This window comes from Mytilus californianus, unplaced genomic scaffold, assembly GCF_021869535.1.
Source record: "Mytilus californianus isolate M0D057914Y unplaced genomic scaffold, xbMytCali1.0.p SCAF_10, whole genome shotgun sequence".
In the NCBI taxonomy this organism is placed as follows: Eukaryota; Metazoa; Mollusca; class Bivalvia; order Mytilida; family Mytilidae; genus Mytilus; species Mytilus californianus.
This window is the reverse complement of record NW_026262582.1, coordinates 53,388,662-53,411,338: the sequence shown is the minus strand read 5'-3', so window position 1 is coordinate 53,411,338 and position 22,677 is coordinate 53,388,662. Positions and strand designations below refer to the sequence as shown.

The window sequence follows — 22,677 nt, the reverse complement described above, 5'->3', positions numbered from 1 at the left end:
TTAAATACTTCGTTTACAATCAGAGAAAAACATGACCGTGTACAATGCCAAGGTATAAGTATCGACAGATTGTAGGACCGTGATTGACATATATGTGTACAACAAAAATATTTATCCTAGCTAGATAAAATATGATTCAGAAAAAAAAAAGAAAGAAAGTATATAAAAAGGTCGGTGAGCATGGTTTTGCAATGTAAACATTAAAAAACCTATGAAAAGCGAACATTCTTAAATTGCAATATAATTTATGTGAATTCGTGGAGAGTGACCAAAACTAACATTCATTGCACGTTATTGTTTGATCTTTTCCAGGACCAGATGCTTCAGCAAATCCTGAATGTCTAAGATTGGAATCATTTAAACGTAAAGTCTTTGATATATACAGCCAACCAGATAAATTTGTTAAATATTGTATATAAATGTTAATATAAGAAGTTAAATGAACAACGGGAAACCTTTCAAAACTATTTGTATTTTTTATTTTTTTTTTATTTCTCTCTCCTCGGAGCCTTTCAAGAGCTTTACTCATTTTTAAGATTAGATGATCTGAATCAAAAACTGTTCTGTAAATCTGTAGTTTTTTCTATGTAATATTTTGTAGAGTGTTTGTAGTCGTTTTTTGTTTTTTTGTCAGTTTGTTATCGACTTTTGAGGTTGATTATCCCTTTGGTATCTTCCGCCTCTCTTTAACATGTTCAACAAATACTGAACAAAACGACAAATATTGTGCAATGTTGAAAACAATATCTATATATCTTCTTTACAATTGCAGATTTATTCAGCATAAAAGGTTTAGATGCTTGTGAACCACACCATATAAGTAAGTGTTTGTAATAACATTGATATTACTGAATTAAGAGTTGGAATGGTTGTAGTGTTTCGTATGTTTAAAAGTTGGTTTTACTTTATAAAAAATTCTAAGATTGGAATGTACATTTCTTCTTCACAACCTCAGTGTTGACAGGCTAGTGATACAGTAGTTCGACTAATTAGACCACTCGGTCATCGAGGTCCATCATATTTGTCTTTCATTAGGTCCTTATAATGTAAATTGTTAAGCCATAAACTATGATTTCAAACAGCAACAAGTTAACAACAAGATGAGTACAATTAGTCCCCAACGCAATGCAAATCACTTGAATGTATACTTCGTTTGGAAAGCAAAAATAAAGATAATTATAATATTGGTTACTTTGTGAAATTTGAAGCGTTCAACGATGACCTTTTTGATCGTAGGAGTATTAGAAATGAAATTACTATAATATGTTAATCTTTAGTGGATGAGGTTCGTACGTCAAACAACGACAACATTATTGGTTGCTTTTTCTGCGGGTAGAACTATCAATATCTCTCCGAGAGTATAATTGTTTTTTTTTCTAATTGATATCGTCCGGAACAACGACGTTACATACAGTTGCTTTAGAATGCTTTACACTTTACTTCTCCAGATGCAAATATTTTTTGAAGAACGAATCTGTTGAGATATTAAGCTTTCTTCTTTATACACCATGCATTGCAGTTATAAGGAGGAGAGTTATTTTTTATTTTAGCAGATTGGGATATGTTGGTCTCATTGTAGAGAATTCATAATATCTCGATATTGAACAATGGTATGGCCCCTTTATAGTGATGTGGTCACGTAAGTTGTATTGAAACTGCTAACTTTTGTATATATAGCTGAACGCAAATCAGTATAAATCATTAGCATATGAGTTGATGTTACTAATGTCATCTTTTTCTTTAATGTGTTTTATTGATATTAAAAGATAACCATACATTATCACAGGTTGGCATCATTTGCAGGAGTTAACCAATACGAACTGGCGTTGTCGAGAGAATATAATCAACGTGATGTCAGGTACAAATATACTGTTAAGCAAAATGTTTGTAAACAACATAAATTAATCTTTTATATGAATTGTAAGGAAGCAATTGTATCAAAGAAAGTACTATTATTTTGTTTATTATGATTTCACAATCGGGGAACTCCTTAATTGGTTTGTAGTGATGATGGGTTTTAGTATAATATTCTTATTTTCAAACAGAATCGAATCAATATAATTGATTGCATTCATTTAACACAGTTTGTTTCTTGAAACTATTGAAGAAATTTCCAAATGTCTTGAAGCAGCTCATTTTGACAGAAATCGGAAAATAAGCAGCTGTAAACAACTTCTTGAAAAATTGAAACAGGTTCCAACTCCCTCAGGCATAGTTAAGGGTAAACGAATTAAGATATTTAACAGGCTTTTTTAATTGCACTTTACTCCATTGAACATTTTTGGAAATCTGAAATTATGGCTCTTATCGATTAAGAAAAACGCTCCAAAGACAATAGTGTAGTTTAAGGGATTGATTTTTGTTTTGTCAGTTTTTTTTTAATTGGTTATTATGAGAGAGAAGCCTAAATAATTTTATCTGCTGAGCTATTTTTTAGAGTAGAATGTAACCCGCGTATCTACGAAGAGTTTATTTGTTAACCAATACAAATATGTCATTTTAACATGAAGTAATAAAACTGATTACAACCACGTATATCATTGGCTATTATAGACAGGTATGACCAAGGCAGTACCATATCACAATACTGCAGTTGTAAACCTTATGTGTGGTCAGACAATGGACAACAAAAAGGTAACCAACTAACTTAAGATAAAAACTACTTGATATCATTCATTCGCTGTGGATATAGAAAAAGGGACAACGCATGCAAAATTATTCATCAAATAAAGTAAATCTAGAAAAGGTATCCAATTTGAAGTGATTTCATCTTCATTTGTCATATTTTGAAAAAAAAATCCTTCTAGCACATTAGTAAGTAATGGTAAAGCGTAATATATAGCTCGTTAAATTTTACCAAATCAAGTAAATTCATGCACTTGTTGGCATTTACCCAAACTAAATCAATCGTACAAAATTATAAGTTAAAGATAAATTGAATATGATAACTTAAATCAATCAGCTCTGACTTTTGATTTAACAAAAACAACCATACAGCCGCAATGTTTTGATTTGCCTGTGCGTAGTCAAGAATATTTGCTGCAGTGTTTGATAGTATTATTGGTAACACGTTTATCATACGGTTGCCTTACCTGTACATGTTTTTCCTTTATTTTTTTCATATTCTTATTGTATCATATATACTGGCATAAAGAAGATTTCAAGATTTCACGTGAATTGTTGATATTTGAAACAATTAGCCACAGGAACCCTGAGAAAGGAAGCTATGAATTAACTGTACTTTTTCAGTACAGTTGGAAGGTGCAATCGTCAGGAAGTAAATGATTCTTGTGGCAAAATTAATGTAAGATAAATACTGCATTACTTCCAATTCCTTTCTCCTTGAATACTTTATAGAATGAAGAAACGTGGTATGTTACAATGAAGTTCTTCCAGAGCTTCATTGAATTAATAATAAATCAAGAACCACTTTAGTGGTCTCTCCTCGTCTGCCTTAAAGATTTTAAGATTACATCCAAACCTTCTATAAAGTCACCATTATTAAGAAAAATTTGTCTTGTCAGATAACCCTCGTCTGCTCTTGCTGTAGTAATATCAATGCAACATGAACATATTTTAGACTGCTAGGTTTTCTTACATATATTTCGATGTGCCCCGTGCTGTCTATCATTTGTTGTTTAGTTTTATATGTATTGTCTATCATTTGTTGTTTCGAAATTATTGGTCTTTTGTTGGGCAATGTATGACAAATATATGTTGAAAAACCTCGCCCGTAATTATAAATTATGTAATTCATTGACCGCTCCCGACATGTGTAACTTCAAGGCATATTTTAGCGGCGATCTATGTCTTTCAAAATTACTGCACTTTTCTTGTATCCCTGGTGCTTTCGACTGGAGAACCGTCGTAAACAAGCATCGCACAAGTTGGCACTCCGAGGCGGGTGGGGAGCAAGAAGGTGAACTGTGGTTTATTTTTATCGATAGTACCGCTTAAGTCGACGCTAGGGGCCGTCTTGACCTTGTTGTAGGGAATGGATGATTCGTTCATTGTTGAAGACCCTACATCAACTGTCAAGTTGAAGAACAGGAATAAAAGCCCATTCATTGATAATTTTCTATGTTTTCTATGTATTGTGTGCGATTTTGTCCCATGTACATTTACTCCATATCCTTTCATTTTCTATCAAATCAAAAAGTCACCTCTCTTATAAGGTTAGTTACTTTGGTCCCGCTGCGGACCTTTGTATACATATTTGACTAGTATTTGCTGCTCTCTAGAAATGGAAGCAAAAAATGGGACGCCAGCAGTTGGAAATATGTGTTATTTAAGGATGACAGGTGTACTACAACTGTGTGAATGATCAAGTTAAAATTCGCGTCTATCTAGAACAAAGAAGGATATATTCAATTGTATGAGCATGTTATCGTCTTAAAGATGCATGTATAACTTTCTGAATGTTTAACAGCCATTGTTGAATCATTCAGTCATTTAATTAATTTATAAAGATAGGCACCAATAATTATATAGAATATGTCATCTTTGTTTGATATCATATTTATAAACAGTATACAATTTTAGGTGCTTCGATAACAACACAGAAAAGGTTGGACGGAGTAGCACCAGGTAATGGAATGTTATTATTTTAACTATTGAATGATATTAAAACTTTATTAATTGAGTGCGTCCGAATTGCTTTTACTAGATTTACCTTCATCTGCACTTTTGTAACGGGTGATAGGAATTATGTCAAAAATGCAAAATGAGTCTTTAATATTTAAACAATTGGCTTTACAGAAGCAATATATAAATAGTTTTCATTAAAATTAAACTCAAATTCATCAATGTCGATGAATAGATTTTCTGGAATCAAAGTTTTTATTCAAATCTTTGTACAAATAATGGAAATTGATAAAATCAGAAGCTATGGAACATAAATTGTATATGCAGAACAATAAAAAAAGACTTTGATCAATTTAACCGTCTTTCATGTGAAAACTTTAAAAAAAATCTGATCTTATTATGCTTGTATAATATTTTAGAAAAACTCTAAACGATAGGTTCTGTCGCTATTCAAAATGTACGAGCGGGCCAAATATTTATCTTCAATTCATTGTCTCTCTACAATTTTCAGAATGTTTTCACTACAAAGGATGTCAAGGTAGGATTATATTCTTGGAAAAAAACAACATTCTTGTGAATCACAAGGGGTGGCTTTTAAATAATGTGTTTGTTATTGACAAAGGAAATAAAGTCTATCTGGTTTCTAGATAATTAAAGTAAAATTGCTTACACATATGCAAAATATTAATTTATAGTAATAAAACATATTAAACAAGAAAAAATTGACGACTTAGTACAAATTACCCGCTGTGAAACTAAAAAAAAAAAAAAAAAAAAAAAAAAAAAAAAAACGCGGTTCCAATACTCAGCCTCAGCAATGACAAAAGTCAACCAGATTAAACTTATAAGGAATACATATTTAGAATGCAATATTATATAAAATAACATCTGAATTTCTACAAGGACTGCTGGAGAAGGAGCAGAAACTTGTCTTTTCGTGACCTGTCTAATTGTGTCAAAATTATGTCGATTGGATTAAAGCTTATATTTGTATATGTAAATCGAAAAATTATCACAAAGTTTAACCTTTCATATCAGCAACAAATACTAGCAAGGACAATAAGAAAAGTAAAGGATAATTTCAACACAAAATTTCCTTGCGATCTGCCATTACTAATCATTCAATTTTACGTACCAGCTCATTATCTACAAGACCAGTAGGAAATCGATCTTTCAAAGATTTTAAAATAATTTGGAAATGTGTTCAGGTCAAAATTAGCTTATATGGAACCAGTAATTTATTATTTCAATAAATTTGAATAATTAGCATATTAACCACACAGGACCACGGAACATTTATCTTTTAATATCTATTTTTTCAGAACTGAAGGTGTTATATGAAAATGACACATGTGCTGTTCACGAAATAGGTCAGTGTGAATCAAACATTTAATAAGTATATTGACTAATTTTATTTTAATTTTTATGACTATCCTAAAGGCAAAAGTTGCACTTTAAGAACATTACTTCGGGGAAAAACAAACCCCATAATACCGCTGCCTTTTTAATAATGAATTTAGGTTACACTTGTTGCTTCTTTTTTTATCGTTTTACGATGAAAACGTATGATATGAGTTTACTATAGTTTCAAGGGGTCAGTAAAACTCCTAGCGTTGTTAATTTTCAATTTATAATTGTAGTGTGGGAAAGCTTGAAAAATTGTCCGTCAGACATTGATGTGGAAGGACAACCCGTGTCGTGTCAAGCGACAATCGTAAAAAAGATGTATGGTAGGTATTATACTAATGAGATTATACCACGGGTTTCAGCAAGAACATATTAACATAACAAAGTTGGTTGTATACTTGTTATGTTATCAAGGTGTAAAGAAAGGTCATATTGTACTGTAGGACACAAGGGATTATATGAATAGCTCTTTATCATCACGATCAGAATTAAAAGCTACGAAAAGTCAAAGATGAATAAATAGATAGGAAGCAAAGAAGAAAAAACTCAGAAACAAACAAAAAAAAATCCCCGGCACATTATCTCTATCAAATTTATGATGTGTGCATTGTGTTCTTTTCAATGGTAACCTAATTAATTGACCTATAAGAAGTAAAACTTACGGTTAATAAAGAATTGAATTACAATTATATTCTACGTTTGACTGGAAATGACAATTTTATTTTGCATGTGTTCTCTATATTTTCATTGGGTATGCTTTTGTTTTAACAGTTATTTGTTCGTGGTGCGAATCCACGCCAATAAGTGCATTGTTATGTATGATAACATCTTTGCTATAACTGTTGCTGATAGGCGTCTGGTTTTTTTCTCTCGAGCAGAATGTATATATGTATACCAAGCCACGTCAAATGTAGACCTTTTATAATAAAATAAAATGAAATGACTGTCAAACAAATTGGAGGTACTTGTGCTGCAAGACCTCTTTTAACCTAGTGTATGGTCTGAAGTAAAAATGTGACCGTAAGTTGCCAATTGTCCCCTTGATGTTGGTTTGAAAAGATTTTATTCGGGAGTAGCCTATATACAGGACCATTGATTTGTTTGATTATTCCACGATGTTTAACACGTTTGTTATCTCATATCTTTACTATTAAACTTGATCAAAAAGACAATGAAGAATGTTTTCACGATTTCGTGTTTGTTTTCCAGAAAGATTTAATGGTTCTCTAGAACAATACGAGAACGACAAGTGTTTTTGTTATCCGTCTTTCGGACTGAAAACAGGTAAGACACCAACATAAAGAGTCGATTTCACAATAACTTGACCAATCGTAAAACTCAAATGTAAAAAAGGGCATGGTCGATTTATCCTCTTTTGTTTATTTTTTTTTATCAAATTTGTATATAAAAAAGCTGAAGGCATACTTTACGAAAATACTATAGCAAAAAGCATACCACCTGTCATACCGGTACGTCACTAGGATTTAAAAAACGAAACAAGAACCAACATTTTGAGAGAATAGAAAATATAGGCATTTATTTTGACGACAACAGGAATTTCTGAGCTAATGTATTCTATAAAAGAGGCTTGTACAATTCTTATTTATCAAATGCCCTTTTAGACTTTGAATTTCAATCCAATACAAAGACCGACCGACCAAACCAGTATGTCTACAAAATCTTGTCATAGCAGAAGAAATGAATGCTAGGCGTATGATATCATTAGACTCCAATAGTTTCGACCAAGTGTTAAATATTGTTGTGACGTAATTCATTCATTGTGAAACAATGAAATCAATACAAAACCGTTATTAGTCCAAGAGTCTACCTTCAGCTGTCTGTTCTATTTAGAAAGAACAGTTATAACAATATCAAAGATCCGATACATATAAAATGGTTTCTTAAATGCACTGCCTATATACAAACAGAGACATTGTATTAAATGTTACCAATTTTCTTCGAACTAATAGAAGAGTTTATAAACCTTCCAATGAAACTTGTTCCTTAATTTATATGGTTACAAATACATCTTAAGTGTCTGACTGTCAACTTCTCATACGTTTTAAGCTTTTGGCATAGATTGGGGTCCTATATCTATAAGTTATCTCCATAAACATTTGTTTTAAGTTTCCCATTGCAAAACAAAGGCAAAAATTGTCTCCACAAAGTTATACTTATCCAACAGGAAGACAGGAAAATATCTACAGACAATATGTTTTTTAAAGCAACAGTTTGTTTGCCAGTCTCCAACAATTTACATTAATGTTTCACTGTAACAATAATTCACATTATTGCCCTTTAACATGTCCATTTTTGAAAGTTTCATGAAAATAGAAATATGATTTAGTTCCTCTCCTTTGTAATTAAGACAAGGTGGAAACTTTGGAGACATATATCTCTTGAGTTGCTTATTCAATGTGTTATTATTAACAATGAAATATTCTCTTTATTTGTAGTTCCAGCCGATTGTAATAAATATGGTGGTTTTAGCAGTAAGTATATGCATACGTCACATAACACTTAACGTAATACGAGTACGATAGATATCTTACTTTTTCTCATTTTCATTTCTTGATATTTGTTATTTTCTTATTATGTCATTGTCCGTCCGTCTAACAACACGTTCTTATGTTGAAAGTAACTCTATTTCTGTTTGGAATTTCTTAGAACTTAGCTGTACCCTCTAAAAACCGCGTTACCGGAGAAATCGTAGGCGGCATATCATATTTTATGTTACAACGCGAAAATAAGTCACGCGAATAGTATAATGCACTATTAAATAAACTCATTTTAAAAGACACTGGTCATTACTATAAAACACAAATAAAAAATGCAGGTAAAACATTACGTCTCTTTCACTTTAAAATATAAATAAAACGGACAAAATAACTCAAGACGCTTTATCATTGATATTGGAATATATTAAAAAACAGTAAGAACACTGGAGTTCATACGCGATGTCGTCGGAATTAACAACTGACAGTAACAAGTTAGATTTCAATGTTTTCGCCATTTTGATACCGTTGATAATCGGACATATCACTGTATTTGGTAAAAAATCCCATTAAACCGAATTTTATTGATAAACACCTTTTACATAATACCTTAAGCTGCCTAACAGAGCAAACTTAAGGGTTCCCGTCTCAAAAATTCTGGCAAAATACAAACGAAAAAAAAGAAACCCGACTCCCAGTATTAATAATCACGAAACTATATCTTTAAATTACATTTTTTTAATATAATTATTTGTCATCTTTATATATTTTGAATTCTTACCTACATTTAATCTGAAATGATGTTATTTAGATTTTGGTAAAACGTTCTGTGTTTTTACTGTATCCAATAAAGTAAACAGTTATGTATTGAATGATATATGTATAACAATTTCACTTTTTGAATTGCTAATGAAAATAAACCTGATATATTACTATTTTAAATGAGCTACCAAAGGGTACAGTAATATTACAGTATTATATTCTTTTGCATTTTTCACAGGATTACATGTAAGTGGATTGATTACCAACAACTGTATGACACATTTTTCAGGTAATGATGCGTCAAGTTAATGTGCTTTGTAGTGACAAAAATTCTCGTTTTTAGTAAAAGTAAATGGTATGAACATGTATTTATACTAGTTTGGCCACTTACAAAGGTAACAATCTAAAGTTTATTTCATAACGCAATATATACATTTTTTCATTTGTGATGTGACACAGTGTTCTTGGCTCGTATGTAAATACGGATGCAAGTGGATGACATACAGCAACGATCAAAAATATAGATTCTGACAAAATTAGGGTCACAGTAGTTTATCAATGTTCAAATCGATTAAGAAGACACATCAAGGTAACAAATGAAAATTTCAGAAATTGCATAAACTCCTAAAGGAGCGAGATTCTGACAAAAATGGTTAAGGTTAATGCGTGTTTCGAGTATTTTTGTTAGGCAAAAAATTATCGGAAACTTGCCCTAAGTCTATCAAAATAAAGCATTAACAGCATCAAAGTGTTTAATTATGAAGTCACAGTGACATTGCTAATGAGTTTTTCTAAAATGATACAATACTAAATTAAAACATTGATATTGAATTTGTATGAACATACTCTTATATATAAATAAAAGGTATCGAATCTATACCTACTGTTTTGTCTTATTATCTGCACATGAAATTAAAATTGAGGTCCTCCATTTACTTTACAAATTGTTGTTTTATAATAATGTATAGGGAGATATTCTTTTTGTTCGCTTTTAGGTAAAGCGAGTAGTGGTCTTAAGCATAGCAAACTACTGCTCCAACAACAATGCTTCTTGGTGTTAATAACATTCATACCATTGTTAATATAAAAGAATGTGATAGGGCTGAATTTTGATATGTCTTTATACTTGTCTTTTATTTAAATGTCCCTGGATATTAATGAGACAAACAAAGGTTAATGATACAAAATGAATGGAAAATATTCTAAAGACTGCTCTTATCCCACTAGCGCTCATATTGCAAGGTATGACCTCTTTAATGAGACTTGTGTAGAAGAATCAGATTGTAAGCATCGATATATTTGATGAATGTTTACATCCACTAGGTAGATGGAACTGCATTATCAGCCCAGCAATTAGTACTTGGTGTTGACATGACATATATCATTCAATAATCATTTTCTGAAAATTTTCTGCTTTTAAAATTTCATTTCCTGGTTTTTGAAACGCTAAGGCTTTTCTTCCCCCGGTCATAGATGACCTTTGCCGTGTTTTGTACAACGTTTCGGAATAATTGGTAACAATGCACAAAAATTCAATTTTGTCTATCAATTTCTCTTATTTGAGCACTAGTGATGAGTCTAATCAAGAAGAAACGGTCGTCTGGCGTAACATATCCGAGGGTATAACCAGCCCATAAGTCAGCACCATGTGTTGAAATGAAATGATATTGTTATGGCCATTTCTTGAACAGATTTCTCTTTATAAAATTTTGATTTACACGAAAGGCTAAGGTTTTCCTACCTTCAGGCATAGATGACAATAAACGCATCAAAGATTCCTGGCTTATAATTATGTACGCCATACGCGCGTTTCGTCTGCATAAGACTCATCAGTGGCGCTAAAATTAAAAAGTTGGTAAGCCAAATCAAATACCAAGTTGTAGAGCTATATATACCGTAAATTCCGAAAAGTTGTGTTAAATATGGCTACGTCAATTTTTACCTGAGGGAAAAAAAAACTAGTGTTTCGAATAATTCAACATTTTATATACAGTAAATTTACTAAAAATAAAAATATCAATGCCTATGTTGTATTTTGCACACATTTTCGAAATTTTTGGCTTGCAATGCTCTTCAAATTCATGTCTGTTTAGACTTCCGACTTGTTTTTGTCGAGCACCACTGATGAGTCTTATGAAGACGAAACACGCGTCCGGCGTAAAAAATTGTAACCCTGTTATCTTACGGTACTCTATATGCTGCAGTACATTTACCAGCAGGTTTGACATAATGATGAATCACAAACATATAGCTTACGTTGAACTCCAATCAACTGTCTTCCAAGTACCATAACACAAAATGTGTTAGAAAAACATAATTTTACTTTAAAATTTAACAGATGGAACCCTGAGATTTAAGGTTTTAATGTTAAAAAAATGTGCCCATTTGGTACCAAGTAACATAGTTATCGTAAGTTCTTAGTTCTAGTGTTACATCCTTTAAGGACACGTTTACTGAAAGTTCATTATTTTCAAAGCGTTAGTTTTGTGACCTTCATATTAACAGACAATTGTTTAGTTCTATTCACAAACGTGAAATTGCCGACCTCGAATTTCTGACACAATTTAACCTAAATCTTTTTTACATTGTAGTATGGAAATATCTAGCAACACAACCAGCCGTCTGCCAGGATTGGATTATAAACTTCATGTTAGGTAGGTTGGTGACATACGTTCACAATTAACCATACGCTACCAAATAGATTTCCGACTCAAACGATCATTTTGATCTTAACAGACCTTTCAAGACTGACCAATACATAAGTAAATTATGTTCATCCTTTCTGTCAAATTTTCAAATTTCAATGCTTTTTTTCAGTAATGTTTCAACTCTTCTGAGTGTGATGTTTTACTATCTATTTTCATTCGTTTCCCAAACTTTAGTTGTATGTAAATCAATAAATGATGAATTGTGTGATAATGACTGATAAAAAAAATGAAAAGAAAATTATAGATCTTGTGCATCTGAAGCGCTTTTCAAGATTTACCTTCACAAAGCACACTCAAACTCAAACATCTGAAATCTAATAATGTATAAAATCTAAACACGTGAAGAGTAATATGAAAAAACCAAGAAGAAATATAATTCAATCTAAGCTCAACATTAATATTAATAATGGAACGACTCTACGCGAAACGTCTGGGCAATACTAAATTTATCGCAAGGAAAATATCGGTAAACAAAACGAAAACTCTTAAAAAGTTCGCTTTTTGCATTTCAGATAAAATTATCACCAAGCTGACAGTTTCAGGCAAAAATTCATTTATGAGTGATATAATAAATATTTTTCTTTAATATCAGCATATATTGTCGTTCCTTGATTCTTGAGAACTCGATCGTTTTTTTCATTAAAAACTTCAACACAATACATCTCTTGTCGTAAAACTTCAAGAGTTGGTAATGCATGCTTATTAAATACCCATATTATAAGTTTATTACTAAAAGTTCTAACAATGTTCGTATTTGTATTCTAATTTGTGTTTGCATCTTACTTTGTTTGTATGTGTTTGCATCATGCGTTTGTGTCTTTGTTTTGTTGTTTTGCGTTTGCATTTTCCCTTGGTGCTATCTGATATTCTTTGCACTATACGCAATGCCAAATATCTAATTTCTGCAGCACTTAGGCAATTTTGAAACACAAGCTCATGGTATCAGCAGTGAGATATTGCCACATGTGGAGCAGGATCTGCTTACCCTTCCGGAGCACCTGAGATCACCCCCAGTTTTTGGTGGGGTTCGTGTTGCTTAGTCTTTAGTTTTCTATGTTGTGTCATTTGTACTATTATTTGTCTGTTTGTCTTTTTATTTTTGGCCATGGTGTTGTCAGTTTGTTTTCGATCTATGAGTTTGACTGTCCCTCTGGTATCTTTCGACCCTCTTTTGCTTCATTACATATAAACTCACTATTCACAGCGGGAAATTTCGGAATCATCTCTTCGTTGTAAAGTTGTTTTTTAATTGGCCGTTATTTTGAACTTGTATGTGTAGAAATAGAGCAAGTTAAAAAGTGGACCTAGCTCCCTATCTTTAATATACAATATTGTATGAATTTTGTATATGGTACATAAAATAATGCAACGAAATATTATGAGGATCATAACAAATAATGAACACTATTTTCAGATCAGTTACACGACGATTTCAGCTGTGATTGTCATGAACATCAAGAACCTCCTCAAACTGGACATGGAGTTAGTTTTGTTGGTCGATCCCTTAAAAAAAGAGGTAACGCAAACCCTTTCATGTACAATTAAGAAAGATTCACTGTTTACCGCCATTTTGGATTGAAGTATAGCAGTACACAGTCGGTCTAGTTCTTTGCTTAAATCTGAAAATTTTGAGACAGATTGGCAATAAATGCGTAATAAAATTGAGAATGGAAATGGGGAATTTGTCAAAGAGACAACAATCCGACCATAGAGCAGACAACAGCCAGAGGCCACCAATGGGTCTTCAATGCAGCGAGAAACTCCCGACTGTTTATCGAAATAAATAAAATGAGTACTTTATTGCATTATTCAGACTGTTTAACAAATGCCAAACATATCTTTTTGTTCAAATCAATTTTTCAACTGAGTCATTTAAGGGGAGATAACTCCAATAATAAAATTTTATAAAGGAATGTAAATGGAATTTTCATTTTTTACTTGTAGCAACAAAAAAAAAACCAGTACGGTTGGCACCATTTTTACTTTCATTTTCATATTTCATACAAGAATAATCTATGCAGATTTGTTGCTAGAAAAATAGCACGATAACCCATACTTTATTTTATATTTTTGAAAAAAAACATGGTTAAATCTATATTTTGGCAAAGCATACGAAAATCCTATCAGAGGAATATATACCCATGATCCGCCTTAACATTGACAACTTTGATAACAAATGACAAGGAACCAATTCAACTGAAGTAAGTTTGCTGAGCATTTTTTTTTAAATGAGTAAACAGAAAAATATGAATGTTTTTAGAAACGATGAAAACAAGAAAAAAGTTAATGCTGCTACAAGTTAGTAGAATAAAACTTCGCATTTACTTAAGGTTACAAGAGCGCATTTTTTTACCCCAAGAACGTACTAAAAATAAAATCTTGTGCGACTCCTCATTGGATGATACAGGGTTGCAATTATTTTTTTTTATTGGAAGCTTATCCATTTAGGTTAAAAAAAAAAACAGAAAATTAAATTCATATTTTATAAAGTGTAAACATTGTATTCAATTTATATACGAAGGAGCTATTATCTGTTCTTAATTTCCCATTAAGTGAAAACAAGTCGTTTTTTATAACTGCATTTTAGGTCAACTATTGGCGCATGACCATATATTTGTTTTGCATGGCTGTAATAGAACGCAGATATTTCTAGTAGCAGGAACTGCTAATCATAATTGGTGTCTAGTTTGTATATTCTTCATGAAAAAGAATATGAAACACCACTGATAGGTACCCTATTGGACCACTGATAGGTACCCTATTACCACTGATAGGTACCCTATTGGACCACTGATAGGTACCCTATTGGACCACTGATAGGTACCCTATTGGACCACTGATAGGTACCCTATTGGACCACTGATAGGTACCCTATTGGACCACTGATAGGTACCCTATTGGACCACTGATAGGTACCCTATTGGACCACTGATAGGTACCCTATTGGACCACTGATAGGTACCCTATTGGACCACTGATAGGTACCCTATTGGACCACTGATAGGTACCCTATTGGACCACTGATAGGTACCCTATTGGACCACTGATAGGTACCCTATTGGACCACTGATAGGTACCCTATTGGACCACTGATAGGTACCCTATTGGACCACTGATAGGTACCCTATTACCACTGATAGGTACCCTATTACCACTGATAGGTACCCTATTACCACTGATAGGTACCCTATTGGACCACTGATAGGTACCCTATTACCACTGATAGGTACCCTATTGGACCACTGATAGGTACCCTATTACCACTGATAGGTACCCTATTGGACCACTGATAGGTACCCTATTACCACTGATAGGTACCCTATTGGACCACTGATAGGTACCCTATTGGACCACTGATAGGTACCCTATTACCACTGATAGGTACCCTATTACCACTGATAGGTACCCTATTGGCACCACTGATAGGTACCCTATTACCACTGATAGGTTCCCTATTGGTACCATTATGATGTGTCGACAATCACATCATTTATTACATATATACATTTTTATAGTTAATAATTTTGTATATTAAAAAAACTTGCATTTCCCTTATACAATTTCAACCTCAGGAGCTTTTTGCCTTTGAGAATATCCGATGTGTTTATCTTAAATATACTGTCTTTGACTTACCAAACTTCAGGAGAAGATGCCAAGTGGACATGCAATCAAACACATTTAAAAAAAGGACCGCAAACCATTTGATATCCTGATGCTTATTTTTATCATTTTCTTCTTAAAATCCAGTAATTTAAGTGTTACTACATAAGTGGTGAATTATCGTAGATTAGAATTTGTTATTTACACAGTTTACAACAATGGCTTATAATTAAAACAAAATGTAATTTTTTCATGTCCCATATACTTGACATTGTTAACGTCTTCAATATATATATTATTAGTTACATAGTGTGCTAGTGACCTAATACGGTATATGGGGTCAGTAAATTACATATGGGGTGAGAGCGAAGCTCGAATCCCCATATGGAATTTACTGACCCCATATATACCGTATTACGTCACTAGCACACTATGTAACGAATTTATCTTACCGACTATCTTAACGTGTGAATTTTAGACTAGTCTTCATCATCAATTTCTTCGTCAGTTGAAACCTTTGAGATTTTTCTCAGTACCGTTTTGTTTTTATAAAGGGACGTAACACCACCACTAACCGTGTATGAAATAAGCCCCGCCTCCCTACTAACCTAATATGGAATATACACGGTCTCCACGCGGACGCTTTTAACCAATCATATTCCAAGAAATGTATAGGAGGTAAGATAAATATATATATAAGATCAATGATACATTATATTAAACTTAGATTATCACAAAAAATACTTTTACTTGTGTAGCGCCCCGCATCATTCATATATCATCTGTTTTCTTTATATAACTTTTGTTACTACAGATACACCTTTCTTGCCGTCATGTGAACATGATTCGCAAGGATGGAAAGGTAAGTCAAGAGATTTAACAAAAAGTCAAGCTATACCAATTACTATCTGTTCAGTTTCTTTATTCGTTGCTTTTGTTTTGTTCACGTAATATAAAGATTTTTCATGTTTGACAGTATGTTAAAACAATAAATTAAAAAAAAAAAATATTAGGCTGTTTAAGGTTTATGTGAACCCTTTGGCTAAAATGGCTGCGTTTTAACCTCAAAACTTACTCGGAGTACAGACAAACCTGTGCATCTGGAAAAGTTTTAAGGAATATCGCTCAGGATAAATAAAACTCAAATGCATTTTATGTTTTAGAAAATTAAAAACTCAACTGGACTTTGCTGTGCACTTTTTTCGTCCTTGCAGAAGATGATCAAAATAACAATTGAGTTTCACTTGATATGGTCCACTCAGTGACATAGTTTAAATCTCGAATAGGGTCCACATGAACCTTCATGAATACTCAGATCGAAGCAAATAAGCTCGCTTTTTACTAAGTGGATTAACAATCAACAGTACCTTCGTTTACCTAATTGAATAGTTTCAATTATTATTACAAGCTAGTCGATCATTTCATGCGACAACTTTCAAAGATTATTGATAACAAAATTTATCTGACAAAACGTCTGAAACCCAGGCTATTAGTATTTACAGTAGAGTTTAAAAGTATGTACTTCATATTTATCTAATTATAGACCTTGTTCTGCTGTTCATTGTTGCGACAGTTTGTCTGCCAAACATGGGCATTTAAGGGCAATACTCATGAAGCAGATATCATACAATTTCGGCCTTACACACCATGAAGATCTTAAACTCGTCGTCATATTCTGGGCTGGTGTTTTTGCTGCAGTGCTAGTTGACCTGTTGACTAGTGTGCTAAATTAGTAATTATCAAACCCTGTATTGTGTTTTCTCTGTATGGAATTTGAATATAGGTCAATAACGCTTTCTTGGTTGACTAGCTTGTTGAGTTTGTTGTTACTTGTTGCAGTATCAAAATGGAAATTCGAGATATTTCGATTTTTTGTGTGAAAAGGCAAATACTTAAAATAAATATTGCTTGTGTTCTGTGATGGGTTCTTGCACATAAAAAAGAATTTACCAATATTGAAAATAATAAGTGCCGTTATTCTGTTTTCTCTCTATGGACAATTTCTTAGCTGACTAGGTTGTTAATACTGTTGAACATATATAAGACTGTGAAAAGAGATAAGGTAAATGACTAGTAATAAATGTATTTAGTTGTTCCGATTGGTCATGTGTTGTACGTTGGTAGCCAGGTCGTCATAGACAGAACAAGAAGTTTTTTTTCACTGGTTACTGGTTCCTGTTAACCAACTTATGCACCACACCTCGTCGAGACCGGGCATACCCATATGAAAAGTAAATTGTATAAAGTGCTGTTGGGCTACAATTAATTAAAATTTTGCAAATTTTATATGTATTTTTAGGGACATCGAGCTCCAAAACGAAATAAATTTGTATCTGTTAATTATAACCCATAACTATTTTTTCGTTTGAATTCCGTTTTGGTTTGGAATGTTTTTGCTGTTCATTTGTGAAATAAATACCCCGATTTTCTTCGGAAAATGCCTGTACCAAGTCAGGAGTATGGCAGTTGTTTTTCACTTGTTCCGTTGATTGATATGGTTTGATTTTGTAAGTTTTTATGGACTTCCCCTTTTAGAATTTGGCTTGGAGTTCAGTATGTTTTTATACCTTTTTTTATGTGCAATTCTAATTTGTATGATGAGTCTTGTTTTCAGAATCCAGATCGTTTGTTTGGAATTATTTTCTTCTGTAAAATGTATTTAAGTTCCAAACCGAAGGCAGGTGCCAGCCCCATACAATACACAAAAGAAAATGTCATACTATGAATCAAAGATGTTTTGAAATTTACCTATATTATGGAAATAAGACTTTTCATTGAGCGACACTGTTAGTATATTTTAGGTATTATCATGTTAATGCTAGTTGTTTTTCAACGACAGTTGAGCATTATTCAAATTTTTTATTTTTTTTTCTACAGTGATGCAAACTGACTTCCTGTCAAATGTATGCCGTTCTCATTGGTACAGTAAGTTTTGTCTTTTTTTAATTAAGAAAGTCTATTAAGCAGTATCTTCTCATTTAATTGTCACTTCCTATTGTATGTACCAAAATGATCGAGCATATCAAGGAGTTTTCAAAGTCGAAATCGATTTTAACTTCTTTTGGGGTTTGTACAATGCATTGTTCTTCTACATAGACGTCTTTGCAAGACTTTGAAGGGTCGGCTATCAAATTTTGCAATGTTTTACTTACTGTTCATATATAGTTAAGACGACTCTGTATCATTAAATTATTTTTTTGGATTAAATTTCTTCCTTTCAGAATACTTGTTAGATTTTGTATATCAACATATTGCATGAAAATCAAACATTTCTTTTTCTTCTTCTTCTTCTTCTTCTTCTTCTTCTTCTTCTTCTTCTTCTTCTTCTTCTACTTCAGAAAACGTACTTATAATTGTTATGGTCATAACTTGTTTTGTTTTAGTTTGGAGACATCTTGCAGACACCCACGGTCATTGCAGACGATATCTGATTAACGAAATGTTTGGTCAGTTAAGTACATGTACATTAGTACTTTGAAATTTCAACATAATTGCATGTTAATTAAGTATTGGTAGAAGATCATAGAAAAAATATTAGATTCTTGATAATAGTTATGTTCCGACAAAAGTCATAAATATCAGTTCTCCTAAAAAATTGTATCTATTCATGGGCAAATATCTTCTGTTTTTTGACAGAAACCTAACTTATTCTTTTTACTTGGATATTGACCATTAGAAAAGATAGCGACATACAATTTTCAATACATGTCAATTCAGTTTGTCCTACTAGTCTACAGGAATCAATGAATATCATAAGGTACGATCGTTCTTTCATTGAATAAAAAATACACTTATACTAAAATTTATCAAAATGAGACGTCGGAACTTTCATGTTAAGTCTTCTGATTTAAAGATTCGGTTAAACTGCGAGTTTATCATCGTCTGAAACTACAGGGATATCAGACAAACTAAACACCCCAGTAATCCTTATTTGTTTAACATGTAGTGTGTGCTATTTTATATTCTCCATTTTACAACGAGGTTGTTATGGTGTGTATGCCTTTTTACAAATTTTGTTTTCAATGAAAAGAATACAAATTTGCATAGTCATTGAAAGTCCAACAGGTGGTCGATTCAAGCGTTTTGAAAAGATTTGATCATCTAATTCAAATAATTTGTTGGTTTTATCTTTATTTTATTTAGCAAAATTCGCGTCAACCACGCCACACTGTAAATGCGACTCAAAAATGACGTCAACGCCTACACTTCCTACTACCACAATACTGCCACGTATGTATTGAAATAAATCAAAATGATAGTATGTGTCTCATTGCGAGAAAAACAAATTATTCCATTCGGAAAGACTGGATTTTGAAGACTTGATCTTCTCTCTCTCTATAAATATATTTTTATAATAGAAATAAGAAGATGTGGTATGAGTGCCAATGAGACAAATCTCCATCCAAGTCACAATGTCTATAAAGTAAACAATTATAGGTCAAAGTACGGCCTTCAACACGAAGCCTTGGCTCACACCGAACAGAAAGCTATAAAGGGCCCCAAAATTACTAGTGTAAAAAGAATTTAAAACAGGAAAACCAACGGTCTAATCTATATAAAAAAGCGAGAAACGAGAAACACTTATGAACCACATCAACAAACGACAACCACTGAACAACAGGCTCCTGACTTAGGACAGGTGCATACAAATGCAGCGGGTTTAAACGTTTTAACAGGCGCCAACCTTCATTCTAACCTGAAACAGAAGTATAACATTACAACATAAAAAGACACACTATAAAATATCAATTGAAATGGCTTAACTCGATCAAAAAGACATATAAACAAAAACAAGTAAACATACACTGAACGAATAAATTTGATCTATGACACAATATAAATAAGATATTAATAAAAAAGATGTAAAACAATGTCAGAAAGACAACTATAAATTTCTTTATGTACTTCGTCTGAAATGTAGCCCAACAATATATAATTCTGCAAATTTGCGTCGGCAATTGTTATTTTTCCTCAGTGGGATTCATACCCCTGTTTTTCTTTAACATCAAAATAACACCACCTGCACTGTGGTCAGTGCCCTAGCCCGCTCGGCCAGCTAAGCTAAAATTGTAGCTTTCGTTTTTCGAGTAATGCCTTTTCCTAGTTGGCTTTATCTAACTTTGTAAAAACTCATCAAGACACCACACTTATAATTATATACGCCATACTCACGTTTCGTCTACATAAGACTCATAATTGACACTCGAATCAAAACAGTTGGAAGGCCAAATCAAAAACGAAGTTTAAGAGAATTAAAAGTCGACAATTCCGAAAAGTTGTGCTAGATACGGCTTAGGCAAGCTATGCCTTGGGAGTAGTAAAGATAGTTCTATAATGTATTGGGGCAAGTAGATGATATACAAATATACAAATAAAATAAATATAATTAGACATATCATAAAAAATATAAACCCGAGAGCGAGATAATATTGGCCATTTTGCCAATCTGATTAAAAATATAATACATATTTATCTACCCATGTTATAAATGCCGCAGATATGATTACGTGATCATGGAGAAAAAATATTGGCATTTTATATATGCAACATTCAAATGTATACAAAGTATGTATGAGTTTGATTGATGGGACATGATTAAAAATTATCATTTCCTTTACGTTTTTTAGGGTTGCTGTTCTTGTTTTTACATTGAATAATATATACCTGCGTTTACAGATATGTGTAGCCAATGCAATGGAAGTAGTTGTGTCACAACTGGTGGAAGTGTCACGTGTGGAACTAACCAGAATTTCTGCATGACATCTATAATTGATTACAATGATAATAATTCTGGAAAATTGGAGAGACTTATCGAGAGAAAGTATGAATTGACGCTGTCTTAAACAATTTTCATCATAAAATATAATAAATGAAAAAATATTCGACTAAAATTAACAATTTCCAAATTTTGAAAAAATAAAACAAAACCACATTTTACATGTTTTTGTAACAAAGTATCATATTTTATATTTCATTTTCAGTGTTCCATACATGCTTACTTCATTAAATTGACATGAGTATTTGGATATTAGTCCAGATATTTACGTCTCTTGGATGGTCTATTTTATGTAGAAGTGATTCCATTTTACGGTCGTGCTATTCTCTTAGATTTACTTATTGAATTAATCAATTATACAGACGAATGAGAATGTCTATAAGTTTTATGCATACATATGAGAGGGACTGGATGGGCTTCTTTAACTCTGTATTCTTTAAATTTATAGGACTTTTTTATCTTTAAAAATAACGCTTATTCTGTAAAATTCCAATGAAAATAATTTTACTCTTAATTTTTGTTGTTGATTAATTGATTAATTAATTGATTTCATTATTCTGTTTATCTTTTATTTCTGTAATCGGTATTTTATTACCTAATTCTTTTATTTCCCGCAGTTATTCTTTATACCTTTGCACCCCATTATTCTCTATTCTTTATTTTTTTGCTCTTGTTTCTGTATTTATTATATTACTTAGCCATTATTCTCTATTCTGTAAACCCCACTTAGATTCAAATTTCATATACATTCTAATGATTCATATAAACATCGCTTCCTCTGTTTTTCACAATGACGCTTCTTTTAACAGGTGCGCATCAAAGCAGGAATGTGCGGATAAAGATCAGTCCGGTAATATGTTTTGTCTTCAGTTACCTCAGGGAAATCTTGGTTTTCCATACACATGCAGATTCTGTTGTGTAGGACAAAACTGTAACAATCCTCCAGCTCTTATACCGGCATTATCAACTCGATTTTCCTCCAATTTTCCATAGAAAAAATATTAAAAGAAATCTCAATCCACTAGCGTTGGCTATTTTATTCCAGCTGATATGATATTTTAACCAACATAACTCAATTTCAGAAAGCTACTATCAGGTTGATTGTTCAACCAGGTTTGTTTTGCCTCTTTACGAGCTCTTAATGAAACATATTAAGAATTTTTGGATCAGTTCAGGTAAATCATTTCGAAAGAAGCCATACATGACTTTTTGTGATGTAGTCTTGTAACTGTTGACGTAGAGATTACTATCGTGATAAGATAATGTAAAAATTATTTTTTGAGATTCGACTCTGGTGAAAATAACTTAAGGCTGCAGTTTTTAAAAGAGTTCTTTGGCTGCACTA

General features: G+C 32.3%; 1 protein-coding gene across 1 annotated transcript; it reads left to right on the top strand.

Moving 5' to 3' along the window:
* The first annotated feature begins 221 nt into the window (after nucleotides 1-221).
* On the top strand, nucleotides 222-22,353 carry LOC127718809 (uncharacterized). Its single transcript, XM_052224878.1, has 19 exons — nucleotides 222-363; nucleotides 773-820; nucleotides 1,787-1,858; nucleotides 2,554-2,634; nucleotides 4,543-4,587; nucleotides 5,096-5,122; nucleotides 5,907-5,954; nucleotides 6,225-6,314; nucleotides 7,201-7,275; nucleotides 8,448-8,483; nucleotides 9,487-9,537; nucleotides 11,840-11,902; nucleotides 13,371-13,472; nucleotides 16,371-16,418; nucleotides 18,434-18,481; nucleotides 18,940-19,002; nucleotides 19,700-19,786; nucleotides 21,233-21,377; nucleotides 22,142-22,353. Exons 3-19 carry the CDS (start codon nucleotides 1,852-1,854, stop codon nucleotides 22,323-22,325), a joined length of 1,200 nt encoding a protein of 399 aa, XP_052080838.1. The 5' UTR covers nucleotides 222-363; nucleotides 773-820; nucleotides 1,787-1,851; the 3' UTR covers nucleotides 22,326-22,353.
* The last annotated feature ends 324 nt before the right edge of the window (nucleotides 22,354-22,677 follow it).

Coding starts and splice junctions, on each gene's coding strand:
- LOC127718809 (XM_052224878.1), top strand. Junction 9,538..11,839: donor CTGTATGACACATTTTTCAG/GTAATGATGCGT, acceptor TTTACATTGTAG/TATGGAAATATCTAGCAACA. Junction 19,787..21,232: donor TACTACCACAATACTGCCAC/GTATGTATTGAA, acceptor CTGCGTTTACAG/ATATGTGTAGCCAATGCAAT.